At 43.0% G+C, this 23,573-nt stretch overlaps 1 protein-coding gene across 1 annotated transcript in view; it reads left to right on the top strand.

Annotated features, from left to right (window-relative positions):
- Positions 1 to 3,549: 3,549 nt before the first annotated feature.
- Positions 3,550 to 23,573, top strand: part of ALK (ALK receptor tyrosine kinase) — a 680,782-nt gene continuing 660,758 nt past the window's right edge. Inside the window, exon 1 of the mRNA XM_045978692.1 lies at positions 3,550 to 4,240. Coding sequence (XP_045834648.1) covers positions 3,550 to 4,240 — 691 coding nt within the window. The remainder of the gene's footprint in view (positions 4,241 to 23,573) is intronic.

Below are 23,573 nucleotides of genomic sequence, written 5' to 3'. Positions count from 1 at the left end.
TAGGGAATCTTAAATGAGATAATGCATGGGAATTATTTTGAAATATGCTGGCCCATAATAGGTGTGCAAGACATGTTAGCCGTCACTCTTGATCACACTTTTTTTTCTATCCCTGTCTGTATTTCCCTTATTTGTTCTTAACTGCACTTTCTCATCTCCCTTCCTCTAGATGGCAAAGATATAGGTTAGAAGTGTCAACATTATAGCTGTAGGCGTGAGGAAAAGGGCTAATTTGTTCCAGAGGGATGTGTAAATTTCAGAGAAAAAGAATCATTGGTTTGAATTCCAGTGGCTTTATTTGCTTGCTATTTGACCTTGGGCAAATTATTTGCCTCTCTGAACCTTAACTGTTTTTGTCCCTGTGATGAAAATAATAATATATACCTTCCCCCAAAAGGCCATTGTGTGATGTGAAACACAAACACACACACACACTCACACACTCCTCAGATGCTTGTGTATAGTGACTGACAGACTATCAATACTCATTTCTGCCAACCTTTTAAAATTAACAAAAGGGGAACAGTTTTTAGATTTGGTGTGATTTAATGTACAGGGATGAGCACTGTTCCTCCTTCAGGGGAAATTTGAAAGAATTTATAAAAACTTGAGAATTAATTGAGACCCATGTGTGCACTAGGTGCAAAGCCAGTGGTCCCAGACATTACCTGGGAGGTTAAACCCTGGTGGCTCCTCTGAAGTTTCAGGTCTCTGCCGCCCCCTAGTGGCCACTGATTATAGCAGAAGATTCAAAGTTCTTGACAAATTACTCCAATTAATTTGACTTTGGACAAGAATTATGTAGAGAATAAGGAATGGAGTGGAAGGGCCTACATTTGAGTCTTTTTTTTTAACATTTCAGATAGAAAATTATTCTTCTATCAGTATGCATGCCAGTGAAATCTGGTGAAAATCCAAACATATATGCCCCCCCTACTAGGGAAGTATTAACCAACATATTAATTTGCATACCCTTTCCTTCCTCTTCTCTTTCTCCCTCCCTCTCTTCCTCTGCCAAGGTAGGAACATCCTTTCTCTCCTTGGGTCAGATCATTCTTTGCCCTCAAACTGTTAAAGGCTGTGTACCCAGTTCGAGTTCCAGAGAGAGGCCAGTTACCTGTCAAATTAAGTGAGTTGCCAAACACACAGCAGGAAGCAAAATATTCCTGGAATTAAGTTTCTTTTGTTATAAGGTTTCCAGTGGCCAAAGGCAATACCACAATGCTCTAAGGAGCCTGGCCTGGGAGAGCAGAGGCCTGCTTGGCTACCACCTCCTGGGAACGAAGGACGTCCTGTGGCACTCTGCAGTGCATTGAGAGACATTCAACTCTGCTCTGTGCTCTGATTCTATGAGGAAGCTTCTCTGCTGTTCTGCAGGCTGTGAGCTCCTTCAGGGAGGCTCTTGCATTATTTTTTGCTCTGACAGCACAAGACTTGACAATCAACCTTTGACAAGAAGGAATGGAGGGGATTTATGTGAACCTAATACTATAGTCTTTGGTCCTAGTGAACCACTTGTTATAAACACAGCCATTATCTGAATTCTGTGTTGGCAGCTCAGGAGAGATCAAGGGAAAGAGAGACCAGAGGTACAGTCCTTACTTTACAGATGAATAAAAAATGGTCTTTGGTAATGAACTCTCACTCCCAAGGCTGTGAGCAAGTGTTGGATCATTATTCCTTCCAGCTAAGTCACCTCTAGATCTTCTTGGCCTGTTACTCATAGAGGGATAAGCAGTATGAATAAGAGCACACGAGGGAGGGCCTGGGATGCACATATGACTGTGTGACCCAAAGAAAATCAGTTACCATCTTGGTAACTCAGTTGTCTCATCACTAAAGCTGAAATTTAAAATACTTACCTTGCAGAGAATAAAAGAGGTAACACTTGTTCAAGCACCATTCTGAGAAAATGCAGGATGACTGACAGGTCTGAAATGTACTTGCTGTAGCTGAAGAACTCTTAGAGATCATCGTCACTCTACCCCCACACTGCTAACTTTTCTTCGTGTGGATGGCAGAACCGCCAGGTTCCCAGGAATGCGTTTAAATAACGGAAGGGTCAGGGAAGATTCTGTCTCAGGGCCCTAATCCAAGCTGTTCTTGGCTTTGGCAATGTCGTGCTGCCTCTCCTCCCGCTCCTCCCTTCCTCTCGCCTCCACTTTTATTCCAGAACCAGATTTTCTGAAGTCGTACCCGTTTAATCTCTTAAATGCATAATTAGGGAGAGTGCTTGATTGCAAAGGCCTCTTCCAATCCTCCCATTTCTCCAAAACATGCTCCTGTTCACATAGCAGAGAAATAGGGCAGGGAATCGGGAGGAAGGGAAGGAGAGAGGGAAGAGGGATGGAGGGAGGGCGGGGCGGGTCCTGTGCTTTTCTCAATGAATGCCGAGGCCTCTGCAGATTTGCATAGAATCCCATCTAGCCACGCCATTGGTTGGCGGGTGCGAGCGGGGCAGGGCGGGCCTGGGTGAGCCTGGCAGTGGCGCGGAGTTGGCGTTCGAGCTCCGCCCCCATCACGGCCCCGCCCCCTCCCGGCGCGAGCTCGCGACTCTGCCAGCTGCAAGTGGCGGGCGCCCAGGCAGATGCGATCCAGCGGCTCCGGGGGCGGCAGCAGAGGTAGCAGCTGGCACATCCCGTCGCCGCTGTCCTGAGGGTCGCACAGCACAGAGGCGCCTTTCGGGCGCCCTCTGCTCAGCCACCCGAAGCCGGGGCGGGGGCGGCTGCCGTTGGGTGAGGAGGGGCAGCAAGATTTTGGGCTCTCTTGCCCGGAATGCTTTCATTCGGCTGCTGCCGCTGGGGTCGTCGCTTCGGTGCCTGAGAAGTCTGAGCAGACGAGACGCGGGAGAGCAAGGACGCTGCAAACTTGGCACGGCGGCGGCTTGAGCCTCTGCTTCACAGCGCGGGGCCTCGATTCAAGCCCAGAAGTTCAGCGAGCAGTGCAATCCGCAGACTTCCCGCTGCGGAGCGTTGCAGGAGGGTATGTGAGATAGCAATCCCTGCCCTGGGTTTTCCCCTACACTAAGGGAGAGGGGCTCAGAAGCCGAAAGGAGCGCAGAGGAAGGAGCTAGGACACCAGAACGCTCGGAGCCATCGTTCTCAGCTGGAAAGTTGCGGAGGATTGGAGGCTGCTGGAGAGCAGACAGACCACAGCTCAAGCCGCGGGGGGCAGGAGAGGACTGCACCCTGCTGCCGCCTCCCTTCAACCATAGTAGTTTCTCTTGTTCCGGAGCGCAGCAAGCTACAGACGAAGGCGCGGCACTTGTCTCGGCGCGCCAGAGACACAGGGTCCCAGCTGCTGAGCCTGAGGCGCTCAGGGTCTCTTGACACGCCCCTGAGCTTCTAGCCCCATTTTACGGAGACTCCTGCTTGCCTCCTAGCAGTTGGAGGAAAAGAGAGAATCGAGTGCACGCATAATCCCCCAGAGATCAGGTGGAAGGAGCCTTGCTGGACTAAGGACTATTCGGAGACCCTTCTAATTTGAGGGGAAGTGAAGGGCAAGGCTGGATAGTGGGGAGTCTAGTATAAACAACCCTTCTCTGGCGGGATGGGATCTTTAGAGCTCTTAGGGCTGCTGCTGCTGCTTTCAGTGCCAGCCTCGGGCTCAGGGACCGGGACCGAGACCGGGACCGGGACCGCCCAGCTCGTGGGCTCACCCGCCGTGGGGCCAGCTCTGCAGCCTCGGGAGCCGCTCAGCTACTCACGTCTGCAGAGGAAGAGCCTGGCGGTGGACTTTGTGGTGCCCTCGCTCTTCCGCGTCTATGCCCGGGACCTGCTGCTGCCGCCTTCGTCCTGGTCAGAGTCGAGGGCTGGCCGGACGGAGGCGCGCGGCTCGCTGGCTCTAGACTGCGCCCCACTACTTCAGCTGGTGGGGCCACCGCCCGCGGTCTCCTGGACAGAAGGCCCCAGTTCACCAGCCCCTGCCCCTGCCCGGACGCTGACCAGGGTGCTGAAGGGTGGCTCGGTTCGCAAGCTGCGGCGCGCCAAGCAGCTGGTGCTGGAGCTGGGAGAGGAGGCCATCCTTGAGGGCTGCGTCGGGCCCCCAGAGGAGGCGACTGCAGGACTGCTCCAGTTCAACCTCAGCGAGCTGTTCAGCTGGTGGATTCACCATGGTGAAGGGCGGCTGAGGATCCGCCTGATGCCGGAGAAGAAGTCTTCCGAAGTGGGCAGAGAGGGAAGGCTGTCCGCCGCGATCCGCGCCTCCCAGCCCCGCCTTCTCTTCCAGATCTTGGGGACCGGTGAGCAGCTCCTGCCTGAACGTGTCGGGTTTTGTATTTTCAGACACATCAGTTTGCAACCGCTGTCAACTAACCCCTCTTTCCAAAACCCGGTCTCTGGTTCTTAACTCTTTTCCTCCTTCCACAAGCCGCCTCTCTCCCGTTAGACCATATTTTCTTTTCTTCTTGAACACAGTCACTCCCCAAGGGTTTTCCTTCCTCTCCAGCAACCAAGTTGGGAGAAAAGTTTTCTCTTATTGGCAGAATGCCTCTTTCTACTGAGTTACATGGGGTTCTAGCCAAAATGAGATGCTCTTCTAATGGGGACCCCTTGGATGGTTGAAATGCCCTTATTACTTCTGTGTTCTAAGCTTAGCTCTAGATCTCAAGACTCTTGTCCATTTTCCCTTCCCCTTGTTCCTCTTCCTGGCCATCACAGATGTGGGAAATGTAGTACAAATTCTCAGAGAACATAGAACCCTTCTTCATCTTGTTGAATCCTACCTAGCTGTCCCTTTCAAATGTTGGCTTACCTAGGGATTGCCTCTTGATTTTTCTGCCCCTTTTCTCCAACCCATGTGCTGGCCAATCTCAGCCTCCTGTTTTTCCTCTCAGATGTTGTTGGGAGAGCCCCAGAGGAAATAAGGAACATGGGACAGGAGGGAGATATGAAGAAGAGGGAGCAAACTTGCCAAGATTGTCTCCCTTTGAGGGAGTAAGTATGAAGCCAGGAAAGACAATAGTTGAATTCTCTTTCTTCTCCTGCTACCCTCCCTCCCCCTAACCTCTAATTCTTAGCTTGTATGTCCGCAGTAGCAGCTCTGGGTGACAGTCTCTGGCAGGCCTGTTTCACTGCAGATCTTTCTGCTGGAGACTCCTGAAATGAGGTTTCTGTTTCATTTACTCTCTCATTTTCTTCTCCTATTCACTGAGTTGGGGGTGTGTGTGCAGGCACTTACTTCTAACTCTTCTCATAGTATTCTTTGACTGGAAAACCAGGTGGTTTTGAATGGATGTTTCTCTCCTAAGACCACTGGGGAAAGGCTCAGTGAATAAAATACACCATGTAAATGAATGAGGAAGCACAGAAAAGAAATCATGCCTTTAAAAAGCCTACACTAATTCCATTGAGCAAACCCAGTCTCTTTTATATCATTCTCATCATCAGAAATAAATGAAATTTTTATGCTCCACTGGTTACTAATGTCTAGCGTTAATTGGACGGAGAGCACTGAAAAGAGCCCACTGTAGAGCTACAAGTATCTGCCGTGCTTGTCCCGGTGCACACATATAGTTCCCCCCCCCACCCGCTACCCTGCTGCAGCAGGGACATTTACAGGCTGAGGTTCTTCAGTCATTGCACACACACGGAACCTACTGGTATGTGGTCCCCCAGGAAAACAGTCTGGATGCATAGTTCAGCATCAGCGTTGGTGGCACTGGCACCTAAGATGACCCCTTTGTGTTCCGGGCTGGAATTTATATTAAGAGGCAGAATCGATAGTAAGAGGCAGGGTCTGATGAGTGTGATGGCACCTTCTGTGAACTGAACTAGGAGACCGATACTGTGGTCTCACCACAGAGCCTTTCGTGCAGAACTGCTGTGCTTTATGTCAGCCTGGCTTCTGTGGTTTATACTACAGCGTCTTCTTCTAAACGCCCACGGTACTTGGAATGGGTCTAGAGATGACTCCTCGGGCAATGTGGAGTTTCTTCTCCCTTCATGTCGGTGAGCATCTCTGGAGCTTTTCCTGTCACCTCTTGTCAAATGACCATGGGCCCAGCAGTCTAGATCAGCTATTGTGAGATGTTGGTGACAGATAAAAGGGGTCCTTTCCATGGCCCTGAACTTGCCTACTGTAAACAGGCAGGTTGCATGAAGTTGTCAGTGCGTGTCTCTGAAGCTTCACATGCTTAGTGCACTTGAAGAATATACTCCAGTCAATCCTCAGGTAAGCTGCTGAGCAGGGGACTTTCATGTAGAGAGGAGCGTGCTTGAAGAGCTTGTCTGCTGCTGCCAGTAGGGACGCTCTGTGAGTGTCCCAAGTCCTCCCAAGTCCCATCGTAGTCCATTTGGCAGTTGGACCAAGGCCTTATGCATCATTTGACACATCCAGCTCTGCTGTTTTCAGAAAGAGCCAGGATTCTGTCATTAAAAGGCTAGAAATTTTGGCCAAGCATTTTTCAGCAGCATTGGGATCAAATGATTATTGATGGGATCACATAAGACAGTAAGTGTAACTGGATGAGCTCCCCGTGACCTGCAGGGAGACAGGCAGCTTATTGAAAAGCACTTCGGGCCTTGTAGTGATCACACTTGGAACAGGCTGGGCTGTCCTGCTCCGAGGCATATGCTGTTTCCCATTAGGCAGCTGGCCATGCAGGACTAGCCTCTTGCCTTTCCACTGCCTCCCCAGTCTCATTCAGATACAGTTTCCACCATAGACCTCCCTGTGGAGGGAGTGCACACACCCTGCTCTATCATGATTCATGTTTGGGGCAACATAAATCGTGTGGCTCCATTCACTTTCCTGTATGAAAATTCAAGCTTAGGTTCTCACACTTGGGTTGATTTTACTGTTTGTTGCGTTTGAGGAAATGGGTTTATTCTTTTTATATAGGCTCGTGTCATAGAAAAGGCATTCAACTCCTCTGTGACATAGGATCCTAAAGCAGACAAAGGGAAAAATAGGCACAGCTCAGTTTGCCTCTTTCTGCTTCTGTGCAAATGACCAGTGATCTGGTCTAGAGGGGCACATGTTGACGGGGCTAACTGTGAGGAGGGGAGAGGAGAGGAAGGGTGTTCTGCCCACTCTCCTTGTGGTGACTGGCCTGCAGCAGCCCATTTGTTTCAGACTGAGGATAGCTTCCTGAATCTCAACAGGATCGTGACCAGAGATGTGATCAAAATGGAAAAGCACCCAGTCAGGATAAAGCAGTTACTTTGTATTGCTTGTGGTTTGGGATGTCTGAGAGGACGAAAGGATGTCTGAGAGGCCTCCTAATGCATGACATGCAAATGTTTTTCCTTTGTGGGTTGCTTTGAATTAAAAAATGGGATCAGTATTTCAAAGCACTCATTTATGGAAAGTAGAAGGGGTAGAAGGGTAGATAGGCCATTGCTGAGACTGTATGAATTTAGGTGCATCATTGTGGGCCAGTCCAAACCTCAGAAAAGATGTCTGCCACACCGCTCACAGCCCTAATTCATAGCCTGTTTTGTAGATGTTCTGACATCTTGCTTCTGCCATCCCCTGGCAGAGGCCTTGAGGATATTGACTTGTAGGATAGGAGGGCCTGTTTCTCTATAAGCATCCCCCTCTCACTCCTGGAAAGGGGATATGTGACTGGGGATTTTACGAGTGCTATGGAGAGGCCTGAGAAACTTAAAGTAGATGTATGCACTGCAATACACCTGACCCTTGACCTCACATATCTTTCAGTCCCTTCCGATTTTATTTCTGGAGAGGGTGAAGCGAGCCAAGGAAGAAAGAAAGGAAGTTAGAGCTCCCAGAAGGGATATCAGTTATTGGAAGGTGAATTGGGAGATTTGGAACTAGTCCAGAGAAGAGCAGAGAGCTGATTTAAGACTTGAAGGGACCGATTTATGGTGAAAGATGAAAAGAATTAAATATATATGGCTGAGTGAAGTGGCAGTGAAGGGAACGCCATGGTAACAGTCTACAAATCTCTGAAGAGGGAGAGGCTGTGAAGGAGAGTAGCCATATAGTGTAGCCCATAGGAGTAAAAGGATGAAACTCGCAGAAGGAAACTTCAGGGTGGATATCAGGGAAACCTTATTTTCTGACATTGATATTCCTCTGACTATGGAATGGAATTCCAAAGGAGCAAAGAGTAAGGTGAGATGTGGGTCAGATAAACCGCAGCATTCATAATTAATCAGTGTTATATTTGGAAGTGTTGAGAAGCCACAACAGGCAGGAGAGCTGGGATGGGGAACAGCAGCAGGAAACAGGATCTTTCAGGATCCTACTCTCAAGACACCTTGGATATTGGTGTTCCCTGCAGGAAAAGATAAGAATTGCACATGTGTCCTTGAAATTGGTTGAGATGTACTTACAAAGAAGATTGTGATTGAAAACAATATTTTGAAATTACTGGGTTTATTTATCTCTGCCTCTGGACTGATGCAGAGTGTTTCTATAGGGTGTTGTCTGTCCCCTGTGGGGGAGGCATACTTGGAGAGCATTACACATCAGAGATGCATCTCTCCTATCCGTGTCATCAGGCCTTTGGGCAGGGTGGGGGATACCTGGCTCTTGAGAAGATGAGACCAGTTCTAGATTTGATGGACTCCTCCTGGCTCCTACTGGCTACTTGAAAACCCTTTGGCATACTGAGAATATACATATATGGCTATTAGAGAGATTATATATATGGATATATAGATATCTATAGATATAGATATGGCCATATCTATATTTATCTATGTATATGGCTGTTAGAGAGATGGAATGCATCTAAATCCATTTGATGTTTTCACAAATTGACAAAAGAAAAAGAAGGAAAGCCCATGGGGGGTTTGTGTGCTGGTGTGGGAGGAAGGTGTTACCACTGATAAAACTGAATGCTTTTTTTTTTTAGATTTTATTTATTTATTTAACAGACAGAGATCACAAGCAGGCAGAGAGGCAGGCAGAGAGAGAGGAGGAAGCAGGCTCCCCGCTGAGCAGAGAGCCCAATGTGGGGCTCGATCCCAGGACCCTGGGATCATGACCTGAGTCGAAGGCAGAGGCTTTAACCCACTGAGCCATCCAGGCACCCCAAAACTGAATGCTTTCAAGGAAGTGTGTCTTCTGAAGGACAAGGCCACTGGCTTGCAGGTGGGAGAAGAAGAGAGGAAGAGTTGTGTCAGCAGAAGTGGTGGCCCCTGCCACTCCTAGGATTACTGCCCGATTACCTCAGTTTGTGGGAATTTGCCCAGCCTGGTTCATAAAGGACATTTTGCCTGTCTTTATAACCATTAATAATGTCCTATTATGGTTTTAAGAGATTTTATAATTTATAAAGAACTTTCAAATGTATTGTTTTTTCCAGTCTTACAGTGGGCAAGGCAAGTTTTTATTTTATTTTGTAAATGAAGTAACTGGAATCCGGCTATTTGGTAAGGATTTTTTCGGGGTAAAAGGTGGTAGACCTAGAAACTTTAACTTATGGATCAAGAGGGTGTGAGATGCTGAATGCTGAGTTGGGTCCTGGCTAGGGCTACACATCTTTTTGCCTTCAAATTGGGGGCTCTTTTCACTAAAGGAATCATCTCAATATGCAGATTATAAATAACAAAGACACGTAAATAGATGAAAAGCTTTACATTATCCTTGTCAGAAGGCCATGCAACAAATATTTGGTGTTTGAGAGCCATGACTTGGAAAAGTTCTTTAACATCTTTTATTGTCTTAAAATCTTTGAGGTCCAGGTTCATCATTAGCAAAATAGTGATAGTAATAGTTCCTATCTCAAAGTATTGTCATGGAAATTAAATTAGAAAAGAAGTGTAAATCTATAACCCAATGCCTGACATAATAAAGTGTTCCATCGATATGAACCATATGGCTTTTCCTAGCAGCCGCAACACTGCAGTGTCTGGTTGTGCAGGTTGTGTACTCTGTAACTCCAAGAATTGCATATACATTTAAGTTTATTTAAATGGTGCCATCTGGAGTTGTGTAGTCCCTCTGTGTGGCCAGATGTGACCTTGGCAGCAGCAGTCATAATACTGTGGGCTCCCATGCAACTAACTTCTAATTCCTGACATAAGTGGGATCCAGTGGCAATGGGGAGAGTGACCAGGGTGATAGTTTCTATTGTCTTACCTAGAAATGTGGATGGGGAGAATTGAGGTGTGATATTTACTTTCTTTCTATCCACTAGTACCCTCCAAGGTCTTTTGACCTTTGATTTGGCTCAGAGATTCAAGCAGCATATTCACAACCCAATTATGTTTTTCTTCTACACAAAGAAAGCAATCCATAACTTTATGAAGATATGAAGTCTAACAGTGAAGAATAAGTTAGAGGCATTACAGAACAGCAATTTTCAGATGATGGATCTTTCTTAACCGAGAGCAATTTGTGTAGTTCAGGCCCCTCAGTGCCCAGAGAGGTGCTTGGCAATTGACCCCTGGTAATTTCTTTGTCATACATAGCTGAAACTATGCCCTTTCCTTACATCTCTGGCCTCACCATTCATTGTCAAGTGAAAGGCAGGAGAGAGATGGAAGGTGCCAGCTGGTTGATGGACATGAGCCCATTAAGAGCAATTAGACGTTTGAGATACCGTGAAGACACATAGCCCAGGGACTTGAGTAGGAGGCTACCTCGGAAAAGTGACTCAACCTTAAAGAAGCTGTTAAGCATCCATATTACATTTTATAGATAGTATTTTTTTTATGATCCATGGCTGATCCATTGCTTTCAAAAGATGTAACATGTACTGTTATTTTTTCTTGGGAGTAGAAAGAGACTAGGGCATTTTTGTGAGGACAGTTATAGGTCCAGAGGTTATGTGACAAGAGCTGCGAATAAACTTACCAAAGAGCCCTAGTGTTGTCTTCTTCTTCTTCTTCTTCTTATTTTTTTAAAGATTTTATTTATTTATTTGACAGAGAGAGAGAGAGAGATCACAAGTAGGCAAGGAGGCAGGCGGGGGGGGGGGGGGAGAAGCAGGCTCCCCACTGAGCAGAGAGCCCGATGCGGTGCTCAATCCCAGGACCCTGAGATCATGACCTGAGCTGAAGGCAGAGGCTTAACACACTGAACCACCCAGGTGTCCCGGTGTCTTCTTTCTTACAGACATTATGTTGTCCTCCAGTCTAGGATGTGGCCAGTGTTCCTTTCTTTCTTTTTCTTAAAAGTAAAGTTCTTTTTGTTTTTATTTTATTTTTTCTTTTTAAAATTTTTATTTTGTTTATTATGTTGTTAGCCCCTGTATAGTACATTATTAATTATTGACATAATGTTCAATGATTCATTAGTTGAGTATAATACCCAGTGCTTATCATAACACGTGCCCTCCTCAATACCCATCACCCAATTATCCCATCCCCCCACCCTCTCCCTCCCTTTTGACACACTCAATTTGTTTCCCAGAGTCCAGAGTCTTTCATGGTTTATCTCCCTCTGATTTCTCTCCCTTCAGTTTCCCCCTTTTCCCCCGTGATCCTCCACACTATTCCTTATGTTCCACATATGAGTGAAACCATATGGTAATTGTCTTTCTCTGCTTGACTTATTTCACTTAACATAATCCCCTCCAGTTCCAGCCATGTTGATGCAGATGGTGGGTATTCATCCTCTCTCATGGGCGAATGATATTCCATTGTGTACATGGACCACATCTTCTTTATCCATTCATCTGTTGAAGGGCATCTCAGCTCCTTCCACAGTTTGGCTATTGTAGACATTGCTGCTATCAACATTGGGGTGTATGTGCCCCTTCTTTTCACTATGTGTGTATCTTTGGGGTAAATAGCTAGTAGTAAAATTGCTGGGTTGTAAGGTAGCTCTATTTTTAACGTCTTGAGGATCCTCCATACTGTTTTCCAGAGTGACTGTACTAGCTTGCATTCCCACCAATAGTGTCAGAGGGTTCCCCTTTCTCCACATCCTCTCCGACACATGTTGTTTACCGTCTTGTTAATTTTTGCCATTCTAACTGGTGTGAGGTAGTATCTCATTGTGGTTTTGATTTGTATTTCTCTGGTGGCTAGTGATGTTGAGCATTTTTTGTGTGTCTGTTAGCCATTTGATGTCTTCTTTGGAGAAGTGTCTGTTCATGTCTTCTATTAATTTATTGGCTGGATTATTTGTTTTTTGGGTGTTGTGTTTGAGGAGTGCTTTAAAGATCTTAGATGCAAGCCCTTTATCAGTAATGTCATTTGCAAGTATCTTCTCCCATTCCGTGGGTTGCCTCTTAGTTTTGTTGACTATTTCCTTTGCTGTGCAGAAGCTTTTTATCTTGATGAAGTCCCAGAAGTTCATTTTTGCTTTTATTTCCCTTGCCTTTGAAGGTGTGTCTTGAAAGAAGTTACTGTGGTGGCCAGTGTTTCCTAACCTAGTGCAGACCCGGGCTTTTTCATATGGGCCAAGGTTGGAGAATGTAACAGTTTAAAAGAGTGTTGTCCTGGTGGGGAAATAGGGGTGGGGTGGGGGGTATCTTAGTACCTTTCTTGCTGAACGAGATTTCTCAAAACAACTTTTTTTTTTTTTTTTATTCAGTAAATTTTGTGATGAACTTTCCAGCTGGGCTCTTATGAGCTTGGGTCTTATCCCTCCAAAATTCTCTCAGATTCACTTGGTAAACATAGGCATTCCAGAATGTGGGAAGTCCCAGAACCGGGGAAGCTCCATTGGGACAGATATATCCATCCACTTGGTTAATTAAGAGTATTTCTTGAACTCTTACTTTTGTGGTTACATAACAACAGGTGCCTGGAGAGGTAGGGAGTGAGAATTCCCTGGAGTAAGGAAAAGGCTAGAAGGAAGATCTGAACATAAAAACAAAGAAAATCTAAGCAAACTTAAAGGAAATCAGGCAACTGGCCAGAGGAAATCAACAGGAAACTTTAAACCATTGATTCTGTTTTTCTTCTTTTTATCTTTTATTCAGTTTTCATTGGAATATGGTTCATGAAGGTGGGCATGGGCAGGTCTCCTTTATAGATCCTTTCCACATTTTCAGCCCAGGTAATTAAAATAAGTGTTCTATGGTGAAGGGAACAGTAGATTGGGAGCTAGAAGGCTTAGATTCCATTATGATACTGGCCTTTTATTATCCTGGACATCTTGTGCAACTACCTTAAACTTGTTGAACCTCTGGGACTTTTTTCCTAAAGGAGAAAATACAGAACTTGTCTTGACTACCTCTTGGAGTGAGAGCATTATATAAAATAACCTCCATGGAAGATTCAGGTCTGGATTATTCATAAAAAATTCTATAAGGCCGTAGAAGAATGAATGTGTACAAGATCATAAATGTGCTGAGATTCTACTTTATCAGTTCGTAATTTCAACCAACCCTTGGCGTTGGGGAGCAGCAGTGCCAGCTCCCAGATTTTGAGGCAGGTGTTGGGCTTCATTTAAGAGCTCAGTAGCCCCGAAGAGGGGTTAAGTGGCCCCTTCCCACAGTTTCTTGGAATGAGGTCATTTCATTGAAGTAATTTTCCTCAATCCCAGACCTTTCTGGAAAAGAAGCTCTGGCTGTGGGACATAGGAACTTGTACTTTAACATCAGTAAACTATTTTTTAATGGAATGATGACAAATACAATGATGTACATTGAAAATATTGTTCTCATGTGTAGCTTGATTGTAATTCACATATGCGGCATCCATATAATCACTGCCCAGATAAAGATTCAGAACATTTCTGGCATCCCAGGAAGTTCCTGTTTAAGCCATTATGTGGACATATATTGTCAGTTGTCTTAAATTGATTCTGGAATCGCTGAGTTCTATGGTAAATATATGTTTAACTTTCTAAGAAATGGACAAACTGTTTTTACAAGCGGTTATGCCACTTTATGGTCCCACCAGCAATGTATGAGAATCCTTGAGAATGCTTGATATTGTCAGCTTGTGGTGGTAGCTTGTTGTGGTTTTAATGTATACTTTTCTGTGTGTTGGTTATCTAATACTGTATTAGAAATTAGCTAAAAAATTAGTGGTTCATAATAATAATAATTTATCTTTTATGGTTCCTATGAGTTAGGAATTTGGGAATAGCTTGAGTAGGTGTTCTTTGCTTGGAGTCTCTCATGAGATAACAGTCAGATATCAGCCAAGGATGCAGTCATCTTAAATCTTGGCTGCAGCTGCAGGATCTAATTGAGTGGTGCCTCGCTCATAAGGCTAGCGAGCTGATGCTGGCTAGTGGTGGGAGGTCTCATTTCTTCTCCAGGTATTCCTGTCTGTAGGGCTGCTGGATCATCCTGTTACCTGATGTCTGGCTTCCCTGAGAATGAGCATCCATTGCAATAATATGATCTTTTGGGGCGTAAATATTATGGATCACAGTATTTGATTTTCAAATATTGAATTAGCTTCATATTCTCAGGATAAACCACATGGTCATGATATATATATACACTATAATATATATGTGTAGTGAACAGACACTACACATATATATTAATATATATTAATATATATTGCTGGATCAGCTCACTAATACCTTGTTAACAATTTTTGCATTTGTGTTCATGAAGATTATTGGTCTATAGATCTCTTGTCTCTGACAGGCTTTAAGGTATGTGTAATGCTGGGCTCATAAAATGAGTTGTGAAATGTTTCCTCTTCTGTTTCTCCTGGAAGAGAATTGTAATTTTTTCTTTCTTGAATTTTTGTTTAATAGAACTTGCCAGTGAGGCCTTCTTGGCCCAGTATATTCATTGTTGGAAAGTTTTAAATTACTAATTATATTTATTGAATGATAATGATTATAAGAATATTCATATTATCTGTTTCTTTTTGAATGAATTTTAGTAGTTTGTGTCTGTCAGAAAGGTTCATTTCATTTATGTTGTTGAATTAATGTAAGTTAAATTGTTCATAATTTCCCCATTTTTTTTTTGTCTGTAGCATCAATAGTGATATCCCTTTTTTCATATTTGATGTTGGTAGTTTATATCATCTCTCTCTTTTCTTCATGGTCATTATGGCTAGAGGTTTACCAATTTCATTGACTTTTAAAAAAATTTGTGATACTGATTTCTTCTGTTATCCTTATTTAATTTTCATTGATTTCTGCTCTTATTTTATTATCTTTCCTTCATTTTGTTTTCATTGCTTTAAATTGTTCTTCCTGTTTCTAGTTTCTTATGGTGAAAACCTAGATCATTGATTTGAGTCCTTTCTTCTTCTTTTAAAAATTTTTTCTTATTAACATATAATTTATTATTTACTCCAGGGGTACAGGTCTGTGAATCCTTAGTCTTACATAGTTCACAGCACTCACGATAGCATGTACCCTCCCCAATGTCTATAGCCCAGCCACTCTATCTCTCCTCCCCTACCCCCCAACAGCTCTCAGTTTGTTTCCTGAGATTAAGAGTCTCTTATGGGGGGTGCCTGGGTGGCTCGGTGGGTTGAGCCGCTGCCTTCAGCTCGGGTCCTGACCTCGGGGTCCTGGGATCAGGTCCCGCGTCGGGCTCTTTGCTCGGCGGGGAGCCTGCTTCCCTCTCTCTCTCTGCCTGCCTCTCTGCTACTTGTGATCTCTGTCTGTCAAATGAATAAATAAAATCTTAAAAAAAAAAAGAAAATAAAAAAAAATAATAAAAAAAGAGTCTCTTATGGTTTGAGACCTTTCTTCTTTTTCTGTTATAAGTATGTAATGGAAAAATTCCCTGTAATATCTCAGTTTAGAAACATCATATAAATTTTGTTATGTTATAATGAAATTTACTTTCTATTCAATTAAAATATTTTAAAATTTTCCATTTGGTGTTCTTTTGACTCATGGTTATATATCTGTCTTTTATTTCTGGATATTTGGGGATTTCCCAGATATCTTTCTCTTATTAATTTCTAATTTAATTCTGATACAGTCTGAGAACACACTTGGTTTGATTTTAGTTATTTAAAATTTGTTCAGGTTTGTTTTATGCCTCAGAATATGGTGTATCTTGCTGAATGTTCCATATTCCACTGTTCAAAAGAACATTTTCTGTTATTGTTTGGTGGAGCATTCAATCAATGTCAATTAGGTCAATTGGGTCAATAGAGTTGTTCAGGTCTTTTGTACACTTCCTTATTTTTTTTGTGTTTGCTATTTGCATTACCAGTAGAGGACTCCTAAAGTGTCCAAGTTTTTTTGGTCTACTTTTTGTTTCAGTTCTGTCATTTTTTATTTCATGTATTTTTTTATTATGTTCAGTTAGCCAACATATAATATACAGCATTAGTTTTTGATGTAGTGTTCAGTGATTCATTAGTTGAGTATAACACCCAGGTCTCATCACTACATGTGCCCTCCTTAATACCCATCACCCGGTTACCCCATCCACCTACCTCCATACCTCTGAAACCCTTAGTTTATTTCCCAGAGTCCAGAGTCCTTCATGGTTTGTCACCCTCTCTGATTTCTCTCCCTTCAGTTTCCCCCCTTTCCCGTGATCCTCCACACTATTCCTTATGTTCCACATATGAGTGAAACCATATGGTAATTGTCTTTCTCTGCTTGACTTATTTCACTTAACATAATCCCCTCCAGTTCCAGCCATGTTGATGCAGATGGTGGGTATTCATCCTCTCTCATGGGCAAATGATATTCCATTGTGTACATGGACCACATCTTCTTTATCCATTCATCTATCGAAGGGCATCTCAGCTCCTTCCACAGTTTGGCTATTGTAGACATTGCTGCTATCAACATTGGGGTGCATGTGCCCCTTCTTTTCACTATGTATGTATCTTTGGGGTAAATAGCTAGTAGTACAGTTGCTGGATTGTAGGATAGCTCTATTTTTAACGTCTTGCGGATCCTCCATACTATTTTCCAGAGTGACTGTACTAGCTTGCATTCCCACCAGTAGTGTCAGAGGGTTCCCCTTTCTCCACATCCTCTCCGACACATGTTGTTTACCGTCTTGTTAATTTTTGCTATTCTAACTGGTGTGAGGTGGTATCTCATTGTGGTTTTGATTTGTATTTCTCTGGTGGCTAGTGATGTTGAGCATTTTTCGTGTGTCTGTTAGCCATTTGTATGTCTTCTTTGGAGAAGTGTCTGTTCATGTCTTCTATTAATTTATTGACTGGATTATTTGTTTTTTGGGTGTTGTGTTTGAGGAGTTCTTTATTAGGTGCCTACACATTCAGGATTAAGTCATTTCTTGATGATTTCACTCCTTTATTATTGTGTAATATGTCTTTTTATCTTTGGAGATATTAATATTTTGAAATTGATTTTGATTGATATTAATATAGTCTTTTAGGTATCTTTTGATTATTGTGTATGTAGTATATCTATTCCATCCTCTTAATTTATATCTTTATATTTATAGTGAGTTCCTTATAGAAAATATACTACGGGATATAGTGTGATTTTTAAAAATTTAATCTTATAGTCTTTGTCTTTTACTTGGTCTTTTAGGCCACTTGTATTTAATGTTATATCTGATATGGTTGGTTTTAGGGTCTACCATTTTGTTTTTGTTTTTGTTCAGCTCTCTGTTTTAAGTTCTCTTTTTCCTTTCTTGGTATCTTTTTGGTTATTAATATTTGAATATTTTTTAGTATTTCAGTTTTAATTTACCTGTTGGTTTTTGGCTTTATCTTTGTATTATTATTTTAGTGGTTTCTCTAGAGATTACATATGTATATATATATATATATATATATATATATTTGTGTATATATGCATGTTATAATTATATATACCTATATATGCATACTCTATATCATATATATGTATAAAATCTCACAGTTACTTTGAGTTGATGTTTTAGTACCTCAAGTAGAATATAGAGCCTTATAACCAATAGATCTCTTTACCCTCCCCCTTTGTTATAGTTGTACTATGTGCGATAGCTACATAATTAAAAATACTGCTAGATTATATATACACACACACACACACACACACATACATATAGCTTTTAGCAGGTATACATATTTTACATAATTAAGAGAAGAAAACTAGTCCTTTATATTGACCCAGATATATAAATTTTTCTTTCTCTTCCTTGTTTTCTGAAGTTCCAGTTTCCCTACTTTATCATTTTTCCTTCGACCCAAAGAACTTCCTCTTTCATTTCTTTTAGAGCAGTTCTGCTGACAACAAATGAGCTTAATTTTCCTTTATCTGAGAATATCCTTATTTCACCTTTATTTCTGAATTGTGGGTTGACGGGTCTTTTCTTTTTATACTTTAAGAACGCTGTTCCTCTGTCCTTCATAGTTTCTGATAAGCATTCTACCATTAAATTGTTTTTCCCTGTATGTAGCTGTTTTCAAGTTTTTTGTCTTTAGGTTTCAGAAGTTTGATTATGTGACTATTTGATTATGGTAAGTCTGCGCATGGTTTGCGGTTTGTTGAGATTCTTGAATCTGTAAGTTTATATCTTTTATGAAATCTGCTGAGTTTTCAGCCATTATTTTCTCATTTTTTTCTGTACATAGCTTTTTCCCCTCCTCTGGGACTTCAATTACACAATTTTTAGATCTTTTGCTACTGTCTCACATTCTCTTGAGACTCTGCTAATGTCTTTTTTCAACTTTTTTCTTTCTGTTCTGCAGATTGGACGGGTTCTGACTCTTCCTCTCTTTACATTTTGCTATAATTTGTAATATTAGATATTATATTTTTCAGTTAAAATTTTGTTTTTTATTTTCATTTTTTGAAGGTTTCATTTATTTATGAGCGTGAGTGGGGGGAGGGCAGAGGGAGAAGCAGACTGAGCTTCTGCTCACTGAGCAGGGAGCCTGATGTGGAGCTCCATCCCAGGACTCTGAGATCATGACCTCAGCTGAAGGCAGAGGCTTAACTGACTGAGCCACCCAGGGACCCCAAATTTTCTACTTTTAAAAGTAATTTCTGTTTCCCTACTTAGAACTACTTTTTCATCAATTTTCCAGGATGTTTACTTTTCCCTCTTAGAACACAGTTATAACAGATTGCTTCTTTAAAGTCTTTGTCTGATCATTTCCACATCTGGATCATCTTGTTATTGGCATTTGTTGATTATCTTTATCTTTAAGGATTAGCCGAATAATAATAGTGGCTGAATAATGCTTCATTGTACGTCTGCACCATATCTTCCTTATCCATTTATCAGTTGATGGACATTTGGGCTCTCTCTGTAGTTATTCAGCCATCATAAAGAATGCAATCTTGCCATTTGCAATGACATGAATGGAATTAGGGTGTATTATGCTAAATGAAATAAGTCATTCAGAGAAAGACAAATATCATATGTTCTCACTCATATGTGGAATTTAAGATTAACATATTGCGAAGGGGGAAAGAAAAAAAGGAGAGAGGTAAGCAAGTCATAAGTGGCTCTTAACTATAAAGAACAAACTGAGGGTTCATGGAGGGACGTGGGTTGGGTGATGGGGATTAAGGTGGCCATGTGTGATGAGCACTGGGTGTTGTATGTAAGTGATGAGTCACCGAATTCTGCTACAGAAAGCAATATTTCACTGTATGGTAACTAACACAATTTATATAAAAAAACCACTTGGTCATTTGTTTTGTTCTGTTTTGCTTTTGTATACTGAGTAATTTTACATCATATCCATGATTGCATATCATGTTTGGTCTGAGACCTGGGTGTATTTGAAATCTCAGTTTTTTTCTTAAAGCCTTTTTATGCTGATTTGAGTCTGTCCATACATGTGCTGCTTGGAGATGAGCTGGGATCCTAGGCCAGTTCCTTCACAGAATTAGCATATTTCTGTCTCTCCCCTCTAGAATTCTCCTTAAGCTCAGTTTTACCTATCTGTACTACGTTTGCACAGTTTGTGCAACTGGGACTGTCCTCGGGCAAAATAGAGAGATAATAAAGGGAAACAAATCAGGGATTCTCTCCATACTCTGGCCTGAGGTGCCCTTTTTCCCCAAGCCCCTGGCCTGACAGATGTGGTTTCTAATCGGGTCTCTAGTGGAGTGTGGCTGCTGACATTGCTGAGAGCTCACTGTCATGACAGGAGAGGGAGAGAAAAGGAAAAAAGCAAGGAGAGATTTCCCTCCACACTCTCCTGCCCGTTTGGCCAGAAAGAAGAGATTTCTCTGGGCATTATACCCGTCCATGGTACCATCACCCTAGCTTTTCTGGGTGCCCACATTTGGTTCACGATGCAAGAAAAAAGAGGTAAAAATAGAAACTCTTCTCCGTATGGATTGCTTTCCCAGATTTTGACTCTCTTCACCAGGATTCCTGGTTTTATTTATTTTTCAGAGTCCCTTATTGATTGTTTTTTGCAATTTGTCCAGAGTTCTTTGTTGCAAGGAGGAGGATAAATAGAATTTAGTGGGCTTTCTCCATCTTGCTGCAATGGAAGTCCCTCATTCCTTTTTGGAATCCGAGTTTCCACCAGCAGTATTTTTCTCTCATTCCCTCCTTCCCGTGTCAGGGTGCGGCAAATGCTTCCAGGCAGAAAACCAGGACAGAGCTAGGGCCTACCCCATTTATTTTCCTTCTCCCCTGTGCTACTGATTATCCCATGAAAACAGTTTTTCTTATATTTTGTCCAGTTTTACAGCTGTTTATTACTTTATCGTGGCTGAGGGCCTATAAAATGAACTTTGAGATCCCGGCCATTTTGGCTTATCTCCAGAGACACCATCTAGATCTGTGTGGGAGGTGCTCGCCAAACAGATATTAGACAAGGGAATCCTCTGTATGAGTATCTATAAATTTGGACCTTTGCCTGAAGAAATGTTTATTTATTGGTTCACTTTTTTTTTTTTTAAAGCACTGAATGCTTACCAAGTTGAATTGAGTACAGTCTGTTTCTCCCAGAAGTTCGCAAACTAGTTGGGAGGAAAAGGGCAAACAAGGCGTGTTAATAAACAGCTGCAGGGAACAGCAGCACTTGCTGCCGAAGAATGGACGCGGATGATTATAGTGGCTCAGAGAGGCTGGGCGATGTCAGCACCTGCTGGGGTGATTGGAGATGGTTTTGTTCTGTTCCTCCAGATCTCAAAAACCATTCCCTGAAAGCCCGATGAATTTTACTTGCTCAGTGCATGGTAGGAGGGGTGAAGTTCCTCTAAGACAGGAAGTTATAGCTCCGGAATTTTAGAAAGAATAAGCTTACTGCCTTTTGGCAGGGGGTCAGGTCAAAGGGTGTCTGCTGAGAATGATGGCTTTTCTTTTGAGATTGTGATAGAAGTGAATTAGAAAAAACTTCCAGAAGGAGGTGATTTGAGAAACAGAGTCTTGGAGGGAGTATAGAATCAGAGAAAAGAGAAGGGCACAGGACTTTACAAATTAGGGCAATAGCACAAAATAACACCCAGAAGAGGAACGGTTGTTCGTGAGAGACAGAGAGTAAGACAGAGAGAGAGAGAGAGAGAGAGAAACAGACAGACAGACACTGTGTGTGTGTGTGTGTGTGTGTGTGTGTGTGTGTGTGTGTAACAAAGTAGGACTAGCCTAAGAAATCCTGGGGGTTGAGAGGCTGGGTGCTGAGTCAGATAATCTGAGTTGGAGGGGGAGGGCTGGCTTATTGAATCAGGAATTTACATTTGATGCTGAAGAAATCAGAAAGTATTTAGTTTTTGAGTAAAGGAATGCATGTTGACTGCAGATTCTTCAAGGAATGTGGTTTGGCTGTGGGTCTCAGTCCTGGACTACACAGATTGCTGACAGTTACTTTGGAGTCTTGAGAGGTTGTTGTAATGGCTCAGGAGTGAGAAGCTCAGAGCTGGGCTAAAAGACACCCAGATAGAAGGGGAACAAGAAGAAAGGAGTCAAAGGTCCAAGGGTTTGACCTGGGAACCCTGCAGACTGGTGGTATTACTGAAAAGAGGACAGTTGGAGAGGACATCTGGTTTGGGGGAAGAGTACTTGAAATGATGACCATTTTGTGGGCCTCTATCTGAGATCAGGTTATCTGGAAATGCACATGAAGATAGGGAACAGAAGCAGGGACAGGTAAGAGGTCCAGGTGGAAGACATCAATGTGGGAACTGTTTAATGGACCTGGTGGTCTAACTCTTTAGAACAGATGCATTTTCCTGAGGAAGAAGAGAGAGTCCAAGGTCATACCTCTAACTTAGGAAAATTCATGATTTGACAATGGAATAGAGTCGATGACATCACAAGAAAGAACTTCTAAGAAGGAAGAGAGGCCACTGCATTGTGATGTCATGGAAGCTAAGGGAGATGGATGTTCCAAAGATGGAGTGGAAAGGCCTTGTGTTTGTCCCAGAGCCTTCTGGAGAGCAGGTGGAGGCAGAAGGAAGTTTAGAGGGAGTGCTGAAGAAATCGCAGCAAAATGTGCTTCTGTAGTTCGATTTGTGAAAGGAAGAAGAGAAGACCAAGAGAATGATGTTAGAAGCTTTAGCAAAATGAAGAAAAGCTGTGTTGAGTGTGAACCTTCTTAATAAAATCAGGAGGGAAAACACTGAAGAGAAAGGAGGTTTGAGGAACAGTAAGGGAGGGGTTAATTATATAGCAAGACCACTCAGTCTAGGCAGTGTGAATCCTTCTCCCAGCCTTGAATGCATTCTATCCAGGCCCTGGCTGCTGCTTAAAATAGAGCTTTTGCTGCCTTATCCTTTTAAATATTTCTGGGAGGTGGGGATCACTATTTTTTGAGGCTGCCTGGTGCTTACTGGGCAGAACTATTGGGAAAACAGAGTAGTGGCCGCATCCTACTAACAGAATGTAGTATGTAAGTAACATGACGTAATGTAAGGTAATGCTAGTAACAACTACCACTGAACAGCTTTGCAGAGTTACTCTATCTACTGTAACATGGCAAAGTTGATTTTTAGTATTACTCCCATTTCCAGATACACTGAGGCTCAGCCAGGTTAAGTAACGGCCGTGGTCACATACCTAGTAAGAGAAGGATCTAGTATTTGAGCCCCAGACCGTTTAACTGTGCACCTGTTCTCTCTAGGACTTCATGCTCCTGCTTGTGGTTGTCCTTCTGACTCCAAGTATCGTCTGTTCTCCAAAATGAGGGCCCTTCAAATATATGAAGTCAGCTATCCCACATACCCTGGATAATTTCCTTTGTCTCCCACTCTTTCTCTCTTTCCTCCTCTTTTTGGCTTTCTCTCTCTCTCTCTTTTTTAAATTGTTAATTTGGCAGGTAATTATCGAGGGGTTTCCGTGGGTCAGTCATTGTGCTAGGTGCTACACAGACAGCACTGAACAAAACAGACCAGCGCTTTGCCCTCATGGCCTTTACGGAGAGGCGAGGCAGGCATGTTAATTGTGGAAACGAACACAGAAATCTATCGTAAGAAACGATGAGGAGCGCTGTGAAGGGACGGGGTGTCTCTAGCCCTCCTTGGCACCCTTTCTCATAAACTCTGATTTTCAGAAGCCTCATTATCCTTGCTTCTTTCTTCCAGACACCGCTCCTTTTAAGGGGTGGACTGCAAACAAGGCCAAGTTTCCGCCACTGTGGTCTGATCTTGGAGCACGGTGAACCTCCTAACTGAGAAACCTTGTGTTACTGCATCTTTGAGGTAGGAAGGGGCAGACCCACAGGCAGGAACGATTAGAGAGAAAGAAAACCGCCCCCTTCTCTGAGACAAGAAGACAGATGTCCAGAGGGCCAGGCAGAGGCAAGGGACAAGGACGGGGAGCCCAGGAGTAGGGCCGGATGGCCTCTATCTATTCCGTGAAGTGTGACCAGAGGTCATGCTAAATAGAT

Source organism: Meles meles, chromosome 15, assembly GCF_922984935.1.
Source record: "Meles meles chromosome 15, mMelMel3.1 paternal haplotype, whole genome shotgun sequence".
In the NCBI taxonomy this organism is placed as follows: domain Eukaryota; kingdom Metazoa; phylum Chordata; class Mammalia; order Carnivora; family Mustelidae; genus Meles; species Meles meles.
Note: the sequence above shows the minus strand (reverse complement) of the source record. Positions and strands in the feature narration are given on the sequence as shown.